The sequence below is a fragment of the Micromesistius poutassou genome (assembly GCF_964030765.1).
Source record: "Micromesistius poutassou genome assembly, chromosome: 15".
NCBI classification, from domain to species: domain Eukaryota; kingdom Metazoa; phylum Chordata; class Actinopteri; order Gadiformes; family Gadidae; genus Micromesistius; species Micromesistius poutassou.
Window position 1 is genome coordinate 15,258,576 of NC_140285.1, and position 22,016 is coordinate 15,280,591.

Here is a 22,016-nt window from a genome sequence, read left to right on the forward strand (position 1 = left end):
CCGGGAACATCAGTGAACACTCGAGAAATCCTGACACAGATCACGCTGTAATTAGTCAGGATACACGCATATAGAATCACACAGATGTGTGTGTGTGTGTGTGTGTGTGTGTGTGTAATAAAGTAAAACATGCTCAGTGAGTGTGACAACTTTTAGATACAGTTGTTAGTGTATTGTATGTGTGCCATATTTCTGTATGCCAAATACTTACAGAAACATGTATGCCATGTTTCTGTAAGTATTTTTTACTTATGCCAATAAAGATGGAGAGAGAGAGAGAGAGAGAGAGAGAGAGAGAGAGAGGAGAGAGAGAGAGAGAGAGAGAGAGAGAGAGAGAGAGAGATAGAGAGAGAGAGAGAATAAGCATTAATGAGGACAAACAGAAAAGACACAAGGATAAGGAACCATTTGAATGGAAACGTTTGGTTTCTCATTGTTTGTTTATCATGGGCCCACATCAGGTATCCTAATCTTGTGTGACAACATCACCCACCCCCCAAAAACGAGATACAATCGAGTTCATTGTGTAGTTTGGATACTTGGCTATCGCGGTTTACTCTTTGGCTCATCACTACACTATGCACCTCGGGAGGAAACTTTATATTTTCCAGATAAGATGAGAAGGGATCTCCCAGTCCCGGGCTCTCTTGAGTCCAAAACCAAACCAGAGGCTTGTGAATCCCAAGCCCCGCCTCTCCTAAAGTGTGTCACGGGTCTAGGAAGGAACTCCCCACTTTCCATCCCCGCTCCGTCCATCAGGAGGGCAGAGGGAGAGTGCTGTGAGAGGAGGAGGGTCGAGGACACGGACACAGAAAGGAGCTGACAGAGCGTTTGTGAGATAATCCAGGGAACAGGGATGCACAGATAGCCGCACCGGACCGCTGTGTGGATTACAAAGTTGAGCCATTGTCTTTGAGAAGAATTTGGATCCGTGAGACATACAGAAACATTAGTCAGATAATTTATATTTTAAAAAATGGGTTTGATACGCTTTTCTCCACTGATCCCGGGAGCACCCACACCTTTACGCACACTTCTTTGCAGTTTGGGGCTTTTGCTCTGTTGGCAGCCCTTGTGCCAAACGTTCAACCTGGACGTGGAGACCCCGGCTGTGTACAGCGGACATGACGGGAGCTACTTCGGGTACGCGGTGGACTTTTACTTGGTGGATTCCGCGAGGTGAGTTTCTTTTGTCATGGAGGAGTTGGATCTGTTTGACGGGTTGTTGCGAACACACAGCACCGGACGAGAGGGGTCTCCAACAGCACGTTTATAGAGAACTTTTTTTAAGGCTGTAAAGACTTGGAAATGTTTGGTCGATCACATCACAATTGGGAACATATGCCAGGCTTAGACCCATTCAACTGAAGCCATTATAACGGTGGGGTATTTTATATATGTGGGCTAAAGTTTATAGTCCCTGTTACAGAAAAGTAATGAAAACACTGTTCAACTATTATTTATCTGATGATATTTAAACGGTAATAAAATAGATCTGTTATGCTTTTCTTGACGCCCATTGCAGTCCCCCTTGTATATGCATCCATCCACTTTGGGCTGTAACTGGCTGCCCATCAGGACTGCTAAAATAACAACTGCAGCTCAGAGTAAACAGCTTTATTCATGAGGAAGGTACCGGCCTATAATTCAATTGAAAACATAGCCCCCTAACCCCCCGGAGTGGCTCCTTCTCTTTTCCCACATCAACACTCAATTTGAGATGGGAAAACACGCTTTGGGGAGGCTAGGCCTAAATATCCACAAAGGAAATAAGTAGGGTTCTTGAAAAAAATAATCCCACTTATTTGGTTTTTAATTTCCCGGCTCCTGCTGATGGTGATGATGTTGCTTCGCACAGTGGGGAGGCCCCCCACTCTGTCTGCCATCAAGTACGCATTCTGGCACACACTGAAGCCGTCAGACCCCCTGTAAGGCTTGGCTGTTCAGATCACTTGTTAGCATGACACTTTTAAAGTCAATTTTATCTCCGAGAACCCCTTTTCCTACTCAGTGGTTTGTGTGGATATGACTGCAATAGAGAAAGGTCTGGCACTGATGTGAGACGCATATAAAAGCAGGCTGTATAATAACGCCCCCTTGTTCTTTTATTTACACGGCTGCATCAGAAGCACCCAGGTACAACGGAAGCGTCTCGTTTGAAATAGACCCCCCCCCCTTTGTTGAACATGTCAGTCTTACTTATTTTAGTTAAAAGATAAAACAAAACAATATATGTATTTCCGTGGCATCCATCCTGGCTGAAGGTGCTCGTCTGTATACTGAAGCAGTGTCTGTCGTCTGTAGGCGGTAGCAGTGTCTGTCGTCTGTAGGCTGTAGCAGTGTCTGTAGGCTGTAGGCTGTAGCAGTGTCTGTCGTCTGTAGGCACCAGCAGTGTCTGTAGGCTGCAGCAGTGTCTGTTGTCTGTAGGCTGTAGGAGTGTCTGTAGGAGTGTCTATGCTGTAGGCTGTAGCAGTGTCTGTCTGTAGACTGTAGCAGTGTCTGTAGGCTGTAGCAGTGTCTGTAGGCTGTAGCAGTGTCTGTCTGTAGGCTGTAGCAGTGTCTGTAGGCTGTAGGCTGTAGCAGTGTCTGTAGGCTGTAGCAGTGTCTGTCTGTAGGCTGTAGCAGTGTCTGTAGGCTGTAGGCTGTAGCAGTGTCTGTAGGCTGCAGCAGTGTCTGTTGTCTGTAGGCTGTAGGAGTGTCTGTAGGAGTGTCTATGCTGTAGGCTGTAGCAGTGTCTGTCTGTAGACTGTAGCAGTGTCTGTAGGCTGTAGGAGTGTCTGTAGGCTGTAGGCTGTAGCAGTGTCTGTAGGCTGTAGCAGTGTCTGTCTGTAGGCTGTAGCAGTGTCTGTAGGCTGTAGGCTGTAGCAGTGTCTGTAGGCTGTAGCAGTGTCTGTAGGCTGTAGGCTGTAGCAGTGTCTGTAGGCTGTAGCAGTGTCTGTCTGTAGGCTGTAGCAGTGTCTGTAGGCGCTGTAGCAGTGTCTGTAGGCTGTAGGCTGTAGCAGTGTCTGTAGGAGTGTCTGTAGGCTGTAGCAGTGTCTGTCTGTAGGCTGTAGGCTGTAGCAGTGTCTGTAGGCTGTAGCAGTGTCTGTCTGTAGGCTGTAGGCTGTAGCAGTGTCTGTAGGCTGTAGCAGTGTCTGTAGGCTGTAGCAGTGTCTGTAGGCTGTAGGCTGTAGCAGTGTCTGTAGGCTGTAGCAGTGTCTGTAGGCTGCAGCAGTGTCTGTAGGCTGTAGGAGTGTCTGTAGGCTGTAGCAGTGTCTGTCTGTAGGCTGTAGCAGTGTCTGTAGGCTGTAGGAGTGTCTGTAGGTTGTAGCAGTGTCTGTAGGCTGTAGCAGTGTCTGTAGGCTGTAGGAGTGTCTGTAGGCTGTAGCAGTGTCTGTAGGCTGTAGGAGTGTCTGGCCGCTGAGCAGAGCCAGAGGGGCTGGGGCGCGGTGCTGGGGCTTTGAGACAGGCTTTGTGCAGACTGGGACGGGGCTCCTCTTTCCATGTGTTCCTCCTCCTCTTCCTCCTCGGCCAGCAGACGCTCTCTGACATGGAGCCCCCCCGCCCTCCCGTCCCCCTGCTAAGAGCCACCATTCATCTTTCTGTAGTCTGGGGTCTTCTGCAAAGATTTATCCTTTTTTCTTCTTTTCTTTTTAAGATGGCATATTTCCCCCTCACCTCTGCTTCTCATTAATGCCTCCATCATCATCGTTTCTCATTTTCACTTCCTTCTATGCTGATGTCATCCAGCACAGCGCCTTTTAATCCTTCCATCCTCCCCTCTCTCTCTCTCTCTCTCTCTCTCACACACACACGCACACGCACACACACCGCTATCGTGATGTATGGGTCTGTGAAGCCGTCATGGCGAGTGGATGACTTCATCTGCAGAGCTGTGGTGAAGAGGAGATCACGCAGGAGTTTGTCTAGAGAGAAAGCGATTGTTTGAAAGTGCAGCTCCCTCCCTTCTACCTTCCCCTGTAATCTCCTCGGTTTGTGGATTCTAGCGCTCCAAACTAACGGCCAAATCTCGAAACGTCTATCGGACGCAGACACATGGCCCGATCTTGACACTTCATCTTGATTTGTTTTCATCCTCAGCGCATCGCTCACAGCAGTTAAGAGCTCATGCGTCAGATCAGGCCCGCAAACGGGCAAACAACAACAATGTTTTTCCCCTTCTTATCTCTGCTCTCGTGGTTGGCCAACACATCATCATTGCCCGAGGCTAGGGGGAGGGTGGGGGGAGAAGGAATCCTGGGGGTCAGACCGGGAATGAACCCGAACATCCATCTTGTCAGGGCGGAGGATGATTCAAGACCGGGATTCTGACCTCGAGTGTGCAAGCGTGATTCAAAAAGATTATAATTCTGAACATGAAACGGTAAATGTTGTCTTGGCTGCGCGATCGGACACATTGGAAGCATATGTCTCCCACACGCTCTCTCACACACACACACACACACACAGGCTCACTTTCTCTGTGTGTTCCCCTGAACCATAACAGCGAGTTGATGCATCTGTGCGTCTGTCCTTCATGACCCCCCTGGCTGAGTCTAATTGAATTAAGCGTGGACACCGGCAAGCAGCAGACCACCATGGAAGACCGCCGGGGAACCTCTCCGCATGTCACCGCCTTCGCCAGCTGGGGGAGCAAGTACAGAGTCACGCAATGAACGTGGATCTTTTTCATTTAGTATTGTGTCATTTCAACCCCCCTCCCCCCCCGCTCCGTTGCCAGTCCCAACGCCAGACCCCCAGCGCGTGATCAGACCGGGACAAACAGTTCCTCACTCAAGGGGCTAACTTTCCCTGGTGCCAGGCGGGGACGGGGGGGGGGGGGTGAGCAGAGCTGTCCACACAGAGATAGACGGGGTCAAGGTTCAGATGGTGTAAATAAAAACGCACTTGGGCTCTGGTTTCAGCGTCGACCAAAAGCACCGCCTCAGTGGGCTGACCGCGGACAGGAGGAGCTCCACCAGATCTTCTGCTCATTCAAACAGGGAGTCGCTTCATTCTCTTATCTCCAGATGAGATGTGAAAATGGTTCTTGGAAGAGATTGCCATCGAGGCTTTGTGATAACGTTGAGGCCCCCCCCCGCAACGTAACATGGAGATGGCACTGTGTGTGTGTGTGTGTGTGTGTGTGTGTGTGTGTGTTGGTGATGTGCATTAGCTCACGGATGGTTGAACCATGGTGACGAGCAGCTGAGTGGAGGTCACACGGTGCGCTGGGCCACCCGGTCTGAGTTTACCCTCTTAAACGAGGTTAACCGTTAAACCAACATTGGGACACTTTCCGGGAGAGTTCAACTGTGTGCTGCGTCTGCAGTTTGTGGGTTCCACTCCACGTATGATCAAACAGGTTATTATTATTATGTTACTGCTGCTTTACGGATCGAATTGGTTTGAGTGTCAGTAGGAAGCCCACTGTATTCATCCTAGTTTTCAGGGAACATTTACACACAATGGGACACTTTGTCCTGAATATCTATTTAAGAAAGAAAATAACAATAATAAATAAGATAAATGATGTTGTTCTCGTCATTCCGGGATTATATGCGGCATATGATGACCTGCACATGGTCGGCCGTACGGGAAGCTTTTAAAGGGTCCGTTTGGGACGGGCCGGGGCTCCAGGCCGGCTGCCTTCAATAAGAGACGCTGGTCCTAACTGTAGCACGGGGAAAGGCAATAGAAGGTTTAAGATAATGCTGCTGTGTGTGCTGCGGTGGAAACATACGTGGGTGAGGGGGGCCGGGGAGGGCTTTATTGAGCCCCTGGCCTCGGTGGGCCGCGCTGTATGGAGGCAGGAATGCCCTCCGGACATCACAGCCAGTTTGTTCCACCGCTGCCCATTGGTCGCTCTCCCCCTGACGCAAACTTTTGGAGGACGACGTAATCTCTGGCTGCCATCAGGCCTGGTTTGTTTTAACCTCTCCCTCCCATAGAGACTCACATCTTTGTTAACCGAATGAAGGCCCCCCCTTTATTTAGCAAGTGACGCAAATGCGTTTCACATTGGTGACCCGAGACATTGTAATGGCTGAAATTTCAATCATTCTCAAAATGGAAATTCTGACGTGTGTGTGTGTGTGTGTGTGTGTGTGTGTGTGTGTGTGTGTGTGTGTGTGTGTGTGTGTGTGTGTGTGTGTGTGTGTGTGTGTGTGTGTGTGTGTGTGCGTACCGGTATGTGTGCGCACATGTACAATTGTGCGCATTTCGGTGGGTACAGACAGAGAGACAAAGTGTTCCAACAGCTGCTGTGATTGGGGTTGATGGAGTTGCTTGTGTAGGACCCCCCCCACCCCCGGCCCTCAACACATAAACAAACCTATTGAAAACACAACGGCCCCTCTGTCCAGAGGTGTGAACGGTGGGACCCCCCCCCCCCCTGCTGGGCCGGTCATTGTGGAGGGAGGTGTGAACCGCTGGCCGTTAAACTCCCCATGCCTGGTGTCCAGGGTCAGCTGGGGGATCCTAATCCCAGCGTCTGGGCTGAGAGTGGAGCCGAGGGGGGGGGGGGGGGGGGGGTCTTTGGCGTGGGGGGAATACACAGTCTGCCCAGGGTCACGTTCTACTCCCTCCGGTTCGGTGTTGGAGCGGCGGGGTGTTTCGGGTTACCCTGAAACCCCGGGTTCTGCGGCGGGCGCAGGCGGACGCGGTTTGGCGGTTTGGCTGAAAGCGGCGCTTGGTTCACACGTTGACGATGGAGGGCGGCTGGGTCCAGATCAGGGTTGACGGGTTGTTTCAGTACATGGGGGGGGGGCAGCAGAAGGGCAAGGGGGGGGGGGGGGTGGGGGTGGTTGAATGTGTTTGATTGATTGGGATGTGTTTGGATCAATTGTGTTTGAGTGATCTGGAAATACGCACCCCAGCATGTGGCCCTAAACCCACCAGTGTGTTTCTGGCCGTGTTTACATGGCCACAAATAGCACACATGTAATCTGCCCGAGGCACTCATTAGTGTATGTTTCTCCTGACGGTAAACAACCGTTCTTTTCCTAAACTGTTTTACTAATGGCTTTTGGGCCAGCACTTGTAATTTGCAATGTCAATAGCCTTTAGGCACTGAACACTTTGTTTTTGTGGTGACTCTGTCATCTGGTTATCAACAACAATCTGATCTGTGTTGATTAATTTCTTGGACTCGTTTGAAAGAACTACTTCCATAAAAGTGCCGGAAATGTACATTTCTTTGAATAACATAACAAAGGGCCTCTTCGGTCGCTATCAGGCCTGGTCAGACATCATCAGTCATGTTTAGTCAGTGCAAGCCACGCCCTAGTCCCTGCTACTCTCATCATGTCTGACTCTGTGTGTGTGTGTGTGTGTGTGTGTGTGTGTTGTACAGTATGCTCCGGACGTACACCCTGGCCTTGGCCCTGACAGTGTGCATGACTTCAGCTCCCAGCCCCATGTGTTGAATGAGATGAGTCATCAATCAGTCCCGTTCAGCAGTCTGTGCCCCTTCTGTTTCGTTCCCACAGGGTCGATAAAGTTGCAGAAACCCTCTTTGGACACGCCGGGATGATATGCAGAGGAGTAACAATAAGTGTCTGTCCAGCGTCCACCACTTCCAACTGATCTCTCAGAGGCCGATTGTGTTAACTTGGCTTTGGCAGCAGTTTATTTAGTGTGTGTGTGTGTATGTATGTGTGTGTGTGTGTGCGCACATATGTAAATACTGGCTCCCTCATACTGTAGGCAGGAGGAAGGCATCGGGGAGGGGGGGGAAAGACAAAAAGGGGGGGGGGCGGGTTGTCATAGGTCAAGAGTGGCACTTAAGCCACCACATCGTCTGAACTGAGCTCTTTCCCTTGGCCGGTTTGGGACCACTCGTGTCCTGAGTGGCGGTGGTGACGGACACACCACTCACTGACCTTGAGAGCAGGAACTTCTCTTTCTGCTGAGGCGTCACAAGTGGAGGAGGAAGAGGAGGAGGATGAGGAGGATGAGGGGGACGCTGGAGGCTGCAGAAGCCGCAGCACTTGGCCTGCTTTCCCTCTGGTTTCTTATGTGATTTCACCCCGTTACAGTACGGTCACACTTAACGACCGCTGCAGACGTTGACGACAGCCACAGCTGGTCGGAAAACACATTTTTCTTTTTATTGTGTTTGTGTGTGTGTGTGTGTGTGTGTGTGTGTCTGCTCCACATTTTCTGTAGCTTAAAGTAATTACAATAGCGTTCAAGTGACATAAGCCTTGCAGCTGGAAGGGCGACGAGGCAATTAAACAGGGGAAAATGGGGGTGACATTGTGGGAGGACAGGGGGCACGGCGAGGCCCCTGGGACCGGCTGGGACCCTGTCCCCCTGGTTCTGCAGCCCCACGGTAAACCAGACGGACCACAGCTATAAGCCTAATGTCCCATCAGCACGTTGCTGTGCTCTGCTGCACCCACTCGGTCTCGCAAAAAACCCTTATAAAAAAGCGGTTGCCGTGAAGCAATTACGGCGTGGTTCAGCAGAGACGACCCGGCCCCGGTGGAGAGGGGGCTGGTGTTAACACATCGCTCGCTAGCAGCCCTGACTCAATTAGAGAGAGTTTTTTCAATTTTAAGGATTGCTTAATTGTCAAATGTCGGGCAGGGTGTCGTTAGTGGCTGATGTGTTGCAGCTGATTGGGCTGGTAGGCGTGACGATGTGTGGCACATCTGGCACAACTGCACATTTCTCCTGGTCTTGGCAGTGAAGCGGTCTTATTAAAAAAACAAACCCTACCAACTAATGACCGCGGATTAACAGGTCCTGTCTGTGTACGGCCGTTCAGGCTGGAGCACAAAAGGTGGACTGTTAGTTTTTGGCTCGACGCGCACATTCTGGTCTAATGGGCATCAATTCTAATTAAATGAACAGTCATACTGATGGAAGATGAAATGTAGTTGGTTTCATTAAGTGCCATTCTAAGCTGCAGCTTGGAGGCTTTTCAATGTGACTAGAGTTGGCTCTACTGTGGAAAAGAACGGGACGTAGAAAACAATGGAGAATGACAACGAGGAAGTCATAGTTAATGTTTGGAAAGCCTCCAGAGGCCTGAGGCTGACTGCCACCAGCTATAGTAACGCTAAACCTCCCAGTGTTGTATTGGAGGCCAAAGCTTTGTCAAAGGGGGTCTTTCCATTCCCATTCATTGCTCTAATTATCAAAACAAACACTAACCGAATCAAGCTATCCCTGACATATTAAGTCTTCCTCTGCGTGACGACTTGCCTTGCCTGCTGTGATTCATATCAGTGCTGTGGGAAAGATTACCACATTTATCCCACTTTTAATGAATATCAGATAAGATAAGTCGCCTCCTTCAACTTCAACCAGCCGCCTAGATTTCACACCTACGTTTATCAGCCCCCCCCCCCCCCCCCTTAAATATATAAACAATCCATGTAGCTAGCCAAACGTTTATTAAGGTCTGCCAGTGCAACGCATGTATTTTGAAATGCATAGCTAGTAGGCTATATAAAGAAACAGTAGGAAGGGGATATTTCAGTTGAGCTAGATAAACGTTTTTTTCTTCATCTTTGTGTGTGTGTGTGTGTGTGTGTGTGTGTGTGTGTGTGTGTGTGTGTGTGTGTGTGTGTGTGTGTGTGTGTGTGTGTGTGTGTGTGTGTGTGTGTGTGTGTGTGTGTGTGCGCGATATCTGTCCTTCAGAAAGGTATTGAGCGCACATCACAGCTGCTAATCCGCTGATTGGATCAAGTCCATTAGTTGTGTTGTTTCCTGTTCTGCGTTCCTCTGCAGATACACTAATGCCATTTTTCTATCTGTACCGCCGCCTGTATTAGGAGAACATCAATAATAGCAGAGCCTATATAAATCAAACAAAGCACCACTGTGTTTCTAGCCACTTCTAAGGGGGCCGTGGGCTCCCAGCTCAAAAGGAGGATTTCAGGTTTTTTTCCATGAATACAGGAAGTGGATGTTACTCGTCGTTAACATCCCTGGATGTCATGGGAAGATCCTGCCGAGACAAAACAGTGATTCACGTGATGAGCGTTTCCAACACTCATCAAGTGTCCCCCCCGTCAGAACACCGACCCAGTCTGAACAGCAGCGCCTTGCACTGGATCAGTCAGCTGCCGACTGCCCTGCCGGTAATGTGTTGAGTGTGTAAAATGAACAGCGGACTGCTGGTGGGAGTAGAGATGAGACCCTCCCCCCTCCCCCCCCTCCCCCCCCCCCCCCCCCCCCCCCTCCCCCCACCTCGGCCTCATCGTGAGAATCCGTGACGGTTCTCTGGGATTCACATTAGAGCACAGCTGGGATTGTCTGCCGGCTCCTTTCGGGATGTTCGCTGCACTGGGGCAGTGGGAGGAGAGGTAGACTGTGCTTTACTATATCCAGGCACGTTCTCATTGTTCCTCCTCTGAAAGAAACCCCCGGCAGAATGACCCTCTGCCCTACATTTGGATCTGGGCTGGACTTGCCGCTGCGATGTTGATCGTCTGTGCTGGCCTATATTTTCTCCGTCTTATTTCTTCTTGATAATGTATTACCCCGCTCCTGGCACATCCCCGGTTCTCAGAGTCCCTCGACTCTCCTTTCTACGTCCGCTTCGTTGGAACGTACGTCCCTTCACGTCGCGCTCGCTGTTTGATGTGCACCGGGCCGCGAGCGGGACACAAGCCGGCGCCCCCCGGGGACGAACTCTGCTATGTCGATGGGCCTCGGGGTGAGGAGTCCGGGTTTAGCCAACATTTAAACTTTCATGCGCTATTAGAATATGTGAAACAGGAAAGGGAGTGCTCTTCCTGCTCGCGCACCCCCCCCACCCCCCCGCCCCCCGACCCCCCCCCAGGCCCTGTCTACCCGGGAAGCTTCCCTGTGCCTCTTCTGCCCTCCAGCCGATGTCTGTGTTGACACAAAGATAAGTGGTCCCTCAATGAGGTAATGGCTAATTGCACGGCAACAGACAGACAGTCTGCTGAAAGCGGCATTAAAATAATTCACACAATGTGAGCATCCTAACCGTCATGAACCCGCTCACTCCTCTGACTCATCAGGCCCGTCACCGCCGCTCATCTCCGCTTTCCCTCTGAAGTCCTTCCTGCCGGCTCCCTTTGTTCTCTGAAGACCTGGGGGTACCGGGGCCGACTCAGCGCCGCTCACTTCCTTCTCCTTGGTGCTCGGGGAACGGTTTGCCTCGGCCCCTTTTGCTGCAGTTAAACTCTTCTGACAATGAGAACCCCAAGGACTCAGCCGTGGTCTTGTAGTACTCTGGTAGGAGCGGAGGTAGTGGTGTTCGCACCACAGCTGTAGAAACAAGCGCCGCTGCGTTCTGACTGTACCGCTCGAGGTTTCCCTCCTGAACTCTTTGTTTTTGCTCTTCAATTAGCCGCACGTGGACGCCCGGATGTGTGTGTCTGTGTCTGTGCATGCAAGCCTCGGCCACTCGCGTGCACAGACGGTACCAGGTGTGTGTGTGTGTGTGTGTGTGTGTGTGTGTGTGTGTGTGTGTGTGTGTGTGTGTGTGTGTGTGTGTGTGTGTGTGTGTGTGTGTGTGTGTGTGTGTGTGTGTGTGAAGAAACACATGTGCTCTAGCCCACGTGGTTTCCACAAGGTTATGCAACCCAGAGCTGAAGCCTGGTAAAAGTCATTAAGTGAACAATAAAGTGCACGTATACGGCCTACGATTTACTATTAGTCAGTGTTTTTACCAGGAGTGGTTTATGCAACCTTATAATTAACACAGAAACAAAATATATATGTTGCAGCAACCTAGGGTTACGATGGGTGAAGTAATTCACAAAGATCTCATTAAATTGCAGTTTTTGCCAGTTGTTGCTTTATTTGAACATCATTTTCTGTACTTTCTCTTCCAGTGCGAGCGTGTTGATCGGGGCGCCCAAGGCCAACACCAGCCAGCCCAACATCACAGAGGGAGGATCCGTCTTCTACTGCCCCTGGGGCCTCGGCCAATCAGAGTGCCATGGCATAGAGTTTGATACTGAAGGTAAGTGTTGGAGACTGTCGCCTGGCAACGGTGGTACAAAACTTGCAAGGATGATTTTATATGTTCTATGGGATGGGATCTTGAAATGGTAGGTCATGTGTGGGTGTGGCCATCCACACATCCCAAAACTGGTTACTCTAGTACAATGTTGTTCCTTGGTAGTCAAGTAAATAATAACCGGTGTCATCTAGTATTAGCTGGCCTCATTTATCTGTTGCTGAGAGCTCATCTGCTTGAATGGTTACTGGGGACTGAAGCAGTTCAGTGTGTGTACTGTCGAGTTCTGCTCCCATGCTGAGTTCTGCTGCTCCTCTGGTCGAGTTCTGCCTCTTCCCCTCCTCCTCCTCCTCCTCCTCTCCTCTCCTCCTCCTCCTCCTCCTCCTCCTCTCTTGGCATTCTGTCCTCCCGGCCAGCCGCTGCGTATCAGACGTCAGCACAGAGCTCTGCTGAGTTGCCGCTAGCGGTGGAAACTAGACAAGCGTCTTTCCTGTTTCTTTGTTGCTTTGTTTTGGAAGGAAAGAGCAGAATGAGGTGTTGAGGGCCCGAACACAAAACACAAAGGTCATTCCTTCCCTGCTCTTTTCTTCCACTGGGTTTGTGTTGCCGCGCCCTGCGGGGCTTCAGAGAGATAAGAAAACTAGCAAACACGCGTCTCCGGAAACAAAGCAGTGTCTTGTTCCGGGCGGCAAAGGCGTCAGCTCGGTCCCCATCAGATAGATCACCTGCGGAGGGAATTAGGAAGTGGGTGAGATCTTCTAATGGACGAGTCCCATTGTGTGGCCTGTCGACAGGAGCCCTGGTTTAGTGGAGTACGGAGATAAGGCCGGGGGGGGGGGGGGGGGCATTCTGGATGGAAGCAATAGTAAAGCATTGGTCTTGCATTAAGCAGGATTGAGTGTGTGTTGCGTGTGTGTGTCCGGCTACACTTTCCTGTTAACAAGAGGGACCGTGGGGCCCCCTTTCCTCAGAAAATTATCCTCCCCCCCCCCCCGCCCTCCCCCCCCCCCCGCCCTCCCCCCCCCCCCCCTTCCTGGTTTGATTTACTGTCCATTATGCACACTGAGCGAGAGACATTCCTCGGACCCTCCTCAGAAGCCCGTGTTTAACAACCACTCTGCACCGGAATCCAGCGCTCCTCGCACCGCCTGGCTGCTTGCTGGCCGCTTGCTGGACACTTGCTGGCCGCTCATGCTCAAATACCGTTGCACTCATTTTATAGCAGAAGGAAAAATGTGCATCACATCCGCTGGCCGGCCGCCACCGGGGCCCCGGGGTCGTGTGGGAGCGGTGGGGTCGAGCTCCGGCTGCAGGGCGTCAGGGTGAGGGACGGGCCCCGCCGCCGGTCCAGAGTGTGGCTCCTTCTTCCTTCTCGTGACGCTTTTGAAAGCGCAACATCAGGGAGGAAGAGCCAGTTCAGCCATCTGGTCCCAATAGCACATACACCCCAATAGCACAGACACACACACAAACACACACACACACACAAATATGAGGGAACATGCTCGGAATGTGAGCGCACACACACACATGCCGATTCGGTGACGCAAACCTGCCTGCGATACGGTCGGGACGTCTCGGGTGTTGTAGCGTGCCGCTGGACGGGGGGGGGGCGCTGGCCGTGCGTCGCTGGCCGTGCGTCTTCCGGTCCACGGGCTTCATTTAAACCCACGAGCGGCCGCGGTCACACACTGAGCAGGTGACGGCGCGGTGGACAACAAGCGGCTCCATTAGGCCCTGATGTCAGTGCCTTCATCATGTTGAGCGACCGCAGGGAACCTAATCCGACCGGGACTCGGTTACTGAGCCCCACGGTGGACGCAGATACGGATCAATCCCATTACGGGGTCTCCCCCGCTCGCCCTCTCTCTCGCCCATCAAAGAGAGTGGGGGAGGTCTGACCCGCAGACCACCGAGCCTCTTAATTAGCTCGACTAATTGGGTCAGACCGGCCAGCGGGCCCACTCCCATCCACTTCCTCCTCCATCCAGATAAGAGCCGGCCCTGTGGACGGAGGAGTGGGGGGGGGGTCAGCATAGTCCCCCTCCCCCCCCTCCTCCTCCTCCTCCTCCTCCTCCTCCTCCCCCTCTTCCTCCTCAGTCACAACAGGGCGAGTGATAAGTGAATTCAACCATTTGTCTTTTTCCCGATGGACACTAAAACACACACATACACACACACACACACACACACACACACACACACACACACACACACACACACACACACACACACACACACACACACACACACACACACACACGCGCACACCCCATATCAGTGGCCATTTCAGTGGCCAGTGGCCGCTAATGGCTGGCCTCCTGCACATGGTTCAAAGGGGAAAAGTTTACACACACACACACACACACACACACACACACACACACACACACACCACCCCCCCCCCCCATCTTGTGATGCATCTGCATCCCATCAGATGATGCGCTAACCAGCTTCCCGGCAGTCGGCCTCAGAGAGCGTGCTATTGTTGTCTCTGACCTCTCAGTTGAATATCGCCGACACAGCGCCGCGGGCCGTAGGTGAAGTCATCGCTCCAAACACTGACAGGGTGTCGTTGCCGGGGACAACATCTTCATCATCCCCAGTGTAGTCCTTGTGCGGTACGGAGAACCCCCCCCCCGCAAACATGTTCCTGCTCGTCTCCTCCGGCACAGGGCAGAGATCCAGCGCCTGACATGGCGCTTACTGTAAATCTCAGCCGCACACACACACACACACACACACACACACACACACACACACACACACACACACACACACACACACACACACACACACACACACACACACACACACACACATATTTCCTGTACATTCCACGGCCAGATGTGAGGGAACTGTTGGATGATATCAGCTTTCGCAATTTGAATTAAAGGTTGCTGCTGCTGCCGGCCGCTGCTGCTGTTGCTAGCGCTGCTAGGGCCCGGTCGTCTAGGCGACGCGGCCCAAACACACCGCGGTCCTGGTTGGCTCCGTCGGATCCCTGGTGGCGATTCACTCCTCCTATCCAAACACGGGCCCCCGAGTTATGAAAATATAAAGGAAGGTATGCTGCAGTAAAGAAGGGCTGCGGAGCTATCGGAGATTAGTTAAAGTAACACGCTTCTCGGGAGCCACTTTCATGCGGAGGTCATGTTATGGCTGGTACGGCCCACCGTACTATTTATCCTCCGACCGGCTTCCTTTGACTCCATGCCGTCCAATTAAAGTTGGCTTCTGTTGGCTTGTGAACGCGCGGTGTCGCTGGGCTAGCCGGCTAGCCGCGCGGCGACTGTGGCAGACGCGACGGTGTGAATTCGAGGCTGAGAGCTGCACCGTAGACGAGTGTAGAAACATAGGGACGATTGTCACATGAACATTTGTGTTCAATTCACCCTAGCGTTACTTTTTTTTCCCCGTTTCAGAGGCGCACACACACAAGGGGAATTAGACACAAAGAATCTGAGCCACCAAGAGAAAAACGTGTGTGTGTGTGTTCTGAAATGATGAGTGTGAGGTTACTGGGAGAGCACTGGGCCAGGGCCGGCTGTTTTCCTTGGACGGCCGGCCGCGTTCTCTGGTTCCACCGAGACGCTCAGCGCGAGCCGTCAGCCCCGGGCGCCGGCTCCGGGCTGCGAGCGTTAAGACAAGGAGGAACAGCGAGGTGAAGAGGAAGGGATCAGGAGAGAGAGATCACAGCCTTGGAGGTCACATGATCTCAACATCCTCACCCGCCCTCCCGCGCCCCCACTCCCTAGTGAACCCCCGCCCACAGAGACACGCCGCCTTCTACTCTCTTGCAACAGTCGCTGACTGTGGTTGTGCGGTTGTTAACTGGTGTGTAACACGCAATGGGAAATGAGTGGGAGAAGCGCCAACGTGGGGGTCACCAACAGCTTCCTCTGTGTTATCTCCCTCTCATAAACAAACCGTCCGGGGTTCTCCGGCGTTCTCCTCCACTCAGGCCTGGATCATGTTCAGTGCTTGGCTTCGATTTCATTCAGGGGCAGCGAGACGGGCCACTCTAGTGCAGCGCTGTCTTCTCCGGCCATCTGTTATCTGAACTTCTGCCGTCCCAGAGTGGGAGCAGGGAGCAGGGAGCGCTCAGGCTTACTGGTGGCCAGGTGGCCAAACAGAGCCCAGAGGTCAACAGGGGTCACGCCAGTCCTGAACCAAGCCCCTGCGGATAATAGCCCAAAGTAGCGGGGAACGGCGGGATCGGGTGGCCCCAGAGCAGCAACCTCACCTTGACCGTTTCCAGCGCAGCGTCCCCTGAGCAGAATGCAGGCTGAATGCGTTTCCGTGCGAGTTCCATTTGTAGACTGTCGCTGTGTTCTGTCAAAGCGTTGCCGTCTCACCGCTGTGTCCCCCCTCTCTCTCCCGCTCCTAGGGGATCGCACCGTCCTGATCAATGACACCATCCATAAGGCCGAGGTCAAGTCCCACCAGTGGTTCGGCGCCACCGTGCGTTCCCACGGAGACACCATTCTGGTAAGTTGACTCCGCTCCCGGGGGGGGTGGGGGCTGGCTGGCTGTGTTTTTAAAAACATCGGGGAGTAGGTATTCACTGCGGTGGCGGTGCCAACAACTGTTCTGGTTGTGAACGCTGGTGAGGCCCACTCGGGGTGAGGTCAGGGCTGTGTGGGACGTCCCGGCCGCTGAGTCAGGTACCCCGTCGTTTCCTCCAGGGTGCGTTTCCTCCCCCCTGAAGGAGTTCCTCTTTTCCACTTCCCCAAAAACGCCCAAAAAATGCACAACGTTCAGACACTGACCTCAGTGATGGGTGTTGTTGTTCTTCCGTCGGTCTGGGGAGGCGTTGTCAGGGTCGCGACCCGGGTTGAGTTACGCTGGAGTCCGGCTCCAGAGGCACCCCTGACCTCTGACCTCTCGGGGGCTCCTCCCCAGTGACGGTCAGGAGGAGACTATTTTCAATGAGAGGAAAAAAACATTTGCCATCTGACCTCATTCTCCTCTCTCCCCCTCCCCCCTCCCCCCCCCCCCCCCCCCCCAGGCCTGCGCCCCGCTCTACTCCTGGAGGACTAAGAAGGACCACCCCGAGTCAGACGTGACGGGGACCTGCTACCTCTCCGCCCAGAACTTTACAAAGTTCGCTGAATACGCGCCGTGTCGCACAGGTATAATTCATACAATAATATTTATTTCATTCATTTTCCTCACCTCGTCTCTATGCACCCCCCCCTCCCCCCTCCCCCCCCCTACCGCAGTGTTTAACACGACAGCTGGGCCCCCCTGCTGAGGTGAGGGCTTCAGGGTGGGGGCGTCAAGTTATGGACGGATAGGGAGAGTGAGAGAGGTTCATGAGTTATAGGATCAAGTGGCAACAGTGTGCCAGCAACCTCCAGAGATCTCTGGTGGGCAGTAGGACCTCCAGAGATCTCTGGTGGGCAGTAGGACCTCCCCTCCCCTCCTCCACCTCCCTTCTCGGGGCAACGGACAGTTCGACTTTATTAGCAAAAACAACGAGCTGGGAGCGGCTGTCGTATCATTAGATGGGTGAGGACACTTGGCTAAGAGCTGTTGTGCCTAAATATGTCAAAACAGTGTCGGGTAGCCCCACATCGCAGTTCTCACCGCCTCAAATGTCCAGTGAGTTTGTGTCTTAAAACCGAAGACATCTGAAACCTTGAAGAAACACCCTTTAAAGTAAAACTGTGTGTGTGTGTGTGTGTGTGTGTGTGTGTGTGTGTGTGTGTGTTGTAGAGGTGACGGGTCATGGCGGTCAGGGCTACTGTCAGGGCGGGTTCAGTGCAGACTTCACTAAGGTAAGCACCACCGCGCCATAGCCTTCTGAAATACTATTACGTGGGTGTGTTTCTTAATGATTTAATCCCCCAAATGTTCTCTACCCTAGGATGGCAAAGTAGTGCTAGGAGGACCCGGGAGTTACTTCTGGCAAGGTACGTGCCACGCAACATCTGCTCTGTGGAAGCATCTGGCCTGATAACGAGGATCAGGGCTTGAACATCAGAGTGCACCTTGGGATGTGTGGTTGCCGATACTACACTTTTTGGAGAGGACTTCGGAGAATTGTAGCACAGTAAAATCCTAAATAAACCTCCCTATACCATTACCCAGGCTAATGGAGACGTGGCTACGTTTGGCATGAGAAACACTGTGGCAGTTTAGAACACAACAATGTCCTCCCATAATGACCAACATGAATTCACCATGAATTAATTTACAATGACCAAAAAGAACACCTACAGAATAACAACCATTCACTCTGCTTCCGAAAGGGATGCAGAGTGCTGTGACGTTACGTTGCACACACCCGATACACTGTCAGTTAACCGGGTGGTGCTTGTCTGGTGTGACCTCAGGCCAGGTGATCTCGGCAGACAAGGACAAGATCATTGAGACGTACTACCCGGGCTACTTCATGCAGTCTGTGGCCGGTCAGCTGGAGACCAAACAGACGGCCATCAAACACGACGACAACTACCAGGGTAAGACCAAACCCTTCAGCTCCACAGGGGGCTTTCTGCTCTTCAGTTTGTGTCAACCATACCACTGACTCTACGCATTTGGTGTGTGTGTGTGTGTGTGAGATGTGTGTGTGAGATCTTTTAACGTGTTCTATATATATTCTATCTCGTCTTCTTATTTTAAATGCGTATTATTTCATTCTAATGAGCTTGCCCTGTGGGTCTGAGCTCATCCATGTCCTCTTGTGCGGTCCCCAGGTTACTCCATCGCCGTGGGGGATTTCAGCGGTGATAAGCTGGACGGTGAGCGTCAGACCGGCCTAGCAGCCTAGCAGCCGCTCAGCCTCTCATGGAGAAAGCAACACTCTGCTCATATGATTACGCTGCATTACATTAGTCATCTAGTCGTGGAGCTGGGTATTTCACCCAGCGTGTCAGGCGGGAACAAGTGGTGGTGGAAACCGCTGGAGTAGAGGTCCCGTAGCAAAGGGCTTTCTTGAGTCCACAACAATTTCTACATTTCTATATGATGCAAAGATACAGTGATGAGTTATAAACAATTTCAACATAAATATCCCCCACAAAGTTGTATAGATAAATAGATAAACACACATTCAATATATATATATATATATAATGTGTATTCTAACTTCACTGATAAGGTCACTAATTTGGTCTCTTACAGACTTTGTTGCCGGAGTTCCAAAAGCGTCCGTTCTTCGCGGAGTGGTAAGAGACATCCACACTCACATTTTGTGGACGAAAGTCACCTGAAGACGCATCAAAGTCGCATGTGTCAGAACAGTGACGCTTCACTCCATGTGTCTCCTCTCCGATAGGTTTCCATCTTCAACGGCACCAACCTGAAATCCATGGTGGAGTTCAAAGGTGAACAGGCAAGTGACGTCCTACTCTTTGAAGAAACGTGTGAAAGAGCAAAGCCAAATCAACTGCGTCTGGGAGCTGAGCACAGAGCCCTTTTGTGTTTTCATAGTGTTGTTACACGCAATAGATCCTTATTCGTTGAATCAGCATAAAAGCAAAAATAATTTCCCTTTTAAAAAATGTTGAATAGTTTACAGGCTCGCGGTTGCTCTTGTAAATCTCAATTATTCAGGGAAAGTGCAGAGGCAATTTGTGCAAATGACTCTGGGAACATAGAGAGGGCTGGCGAAGGCCTTAACCCACGCTGATTGGCTCAGCTGAATAAATACCATCAGGAGAGCACTTGGTTCATGGAGTCTGGATAACCACTCTGCCTCGACCTCTCCTTCACCATAGACTCTCCTCACATGTTGACTCTCCTCACATGTAGACCCTCCTAACATGTAGACTCTCCTCACATGTTGTCTCTCCTCACATGTTGACTCTCCTAACATGTAGACTGTTGAATTTCCTTCAACATCCCAAACAAAGCACCCGTTTCCAGCCGGCTGCACTAGAGGCACCCTGGGCTTTATGACTGTTGACCCTCTCACTTCGTTAAAACTGTGAATCGCACGTACTAAAGAGCGAAGTGTTTTTACGATCGCGTGATGACCGTGTATAGTTAAAGAAGCATGTGGAACGAGATGATGGCTTTAGATTATAGGCTCACTGCTGTTCAACACTCATCAGTAACCCTGCTCCTTCCACAGATGGGATCCTATTTTGGCTACTCGGTGGCCACGACCGACATCAACAGCGACGGGTGAGCAGGAGACGCATTCTGACTTCGCCCTTCCCTGTTCCTCTTTCCTCCCTCTCTCTGTCTCCTCTCTCTTTGTCGCTCCCCTCGCTCGCCCCTCTGAATGTTAATCAGCGTGGTGTTAACTCTGTGAAGAGGTTCCACCCGCAGCGTGGTGGTCGTGTGGGGAGCCACACGCTAATGCATGCGTGGAGGCCCCGGGGGTGTCTGAGCGTACGCTGTGTTGACCTGACCTCCCCCCCCCCCCCCCTCTGTGTCCCCCAGGCTGACCGACCTGCTGGTGGGGGCCCCCATGTTCATGCTGCGGGGGTCGGACGGGCGCCTGGAGGAGGTGGGCCGGGTGTACGTCTACCTGCAGCGCGGGCCCCTGGAGCTGGAGCTCAGCGAGCCCCACCTGACCGGCGTGGACGCGTACGGCCGCTTCGGGAACACCATCGCGCCGCTGGGCGATCTGAACCAGGACGGCTTCAATGGTGGGTGGCTGGGTCTCGTGCTGCCTTCAAGACAGCTCTGGTTATTCGTTTTTTTATGCTGTCCAACTTTAGATTACAGGCCGGAAATTCGGGTATCTTCGTTTGATGTGTAATTATGCAATATCGTCTATTTTACTGATTAAAGTAGCTAGGTTCTTCTCCTCTCTTCTCCATAACTTTCCAAAAGTATCATAACTTGCAGCTACTTTTGGTATTCAGCATTGAGCCATAATATGCCAATCTTCTGTCTTCTGCATCTATGAACCCCATTCCCACCCCCTTGATTAAGTGTAGAGCACAAACTCAATTTTGTCGGAAGTCGGAATTGAAACTTCTGGGTTCCGAGTTGTTTTGAACATGACGTCATCCTCTGACATGAGGAGGATGCAGTGAAATGGTTGCCCGATAACTTCAAGAAGTGTGTAGCAATCTCACCCTGCAGGTGCATGCACGGTATGCACGGCCCCACTGGGAAGCCGTCCGGAGTCCGGAGGGCCTGGAAAACCGTTGTTGCTAGGGAACATTATGTCACGTTGTGTACATTAAGAAGAACTACAACCTGCGATCCGAGTGGTCTCCTCGGATGGCGCTCTGGAGCGGCGTGGTTTTCTTTTTCACGCTCCTAACGGTCGCTCCTGGGTCATTTGCGCCCCCCAGACGTGGCGGTCAGCAGTCCGTTCGGCGGCGAGGAGCTGCAGGGCCTGGTCTACATCTACAACGGCCACGCCGGCGGCCTGCGGAGCAAACCCTCCCAGGTGATCGCCGGCCAGTGGGCGGCCGGGGTCATCCCCGCCAGCTTCGGGTTCTCCATGAGAGGCGGCAAGGACCTGGACATGAACGGGTACCCAGGTGAGGAGGAGGAGGATGAGGAGCGGACCCAGCCACCATCTGTTAGTACAGTTCTGGTTATTTCAACTCAAAACTCTTTTCTGTCTCTGTCCCTCTCCCTCGCCGGGCTAGATCTGATCGTCGGGGCCTTCGGCGTGGACAAGGCGCTTCTCTACAGGTACAGTTCCGTTGACTACATTACCCAGCATGCCCGTGGCTCCGTGTAATGTTTTGTCAATGTGGACATTTGACCGATTGTGCTCCTGGTTGTTTTTCTCTGTTGGTGTGTGTGTGGCAACCGACAGGTCTCGTCCAATCGTCAACACCAGCGCCGCCCTGACCATCTCCCCACTATGATCAACCCCGAGGAGAAGAACTGCCTGGTCACCAACGGCAACACCACTACACTAGTTTCCTGGTAAATGTTCAACCAACCAGATTCGTTCCTTCATCATTACACTATTATAAACAATAGTGTAATCTACTGTTATTGGACACGTTTTCCAAACCGTGGTGACCCAGGGTTGCTCACACAGTGTGCGTGCGTGTGTGCGTGCGTGCGTGTGCGTGCGTGCGTGTGTGTCTAGGGCATTCTGGGTGGAAACTCTGATAAGGACTTGCGCAACTGTCAACATCCCCCCTGTGTTACGCAC

At 52.1% G+C, this 22,016-nt stretch overlaps 1 protein-coding gene across 1 annotated transcript; it reads left to right on the forward strand.

Annotated features, from left to right (window-relative positions):
• The first annotated feature begins 831 nt into the window (after positions 1-831).
• itga5 (integrin, alpha 5 (fibronectin receptor, alpha polypeptide)) lies at positions 832-21,873 on the forward strand. Its single transcript, XM_084480072.1, is given in 16 exon segments — positions 832-1,179; positions 11,802-11,932; positions 16,320-16,420; positions 16,941-17,064; positions 17,651-17,712; positions 17,802-17,847; positions 18,271-18,396; positions 18,634-18,678; positions 19,061-19,104; positions 19,215-19,271; positions 20,013-20,065; positions 20,327-20,535; positions 21,193-21,384; positions 21,496-21,541; positions 21,669-21,706; positions 21,709-21,873. Coding segments are annotated over 16 exon segments (1,554 nt in total). The 5' UTR covers positions 832-976; the 3' UTR covers positions 21,786-21,873.
• The last annotated feature ends 143 nt before the right edge of the window (positions 21,874-22,016 follow it).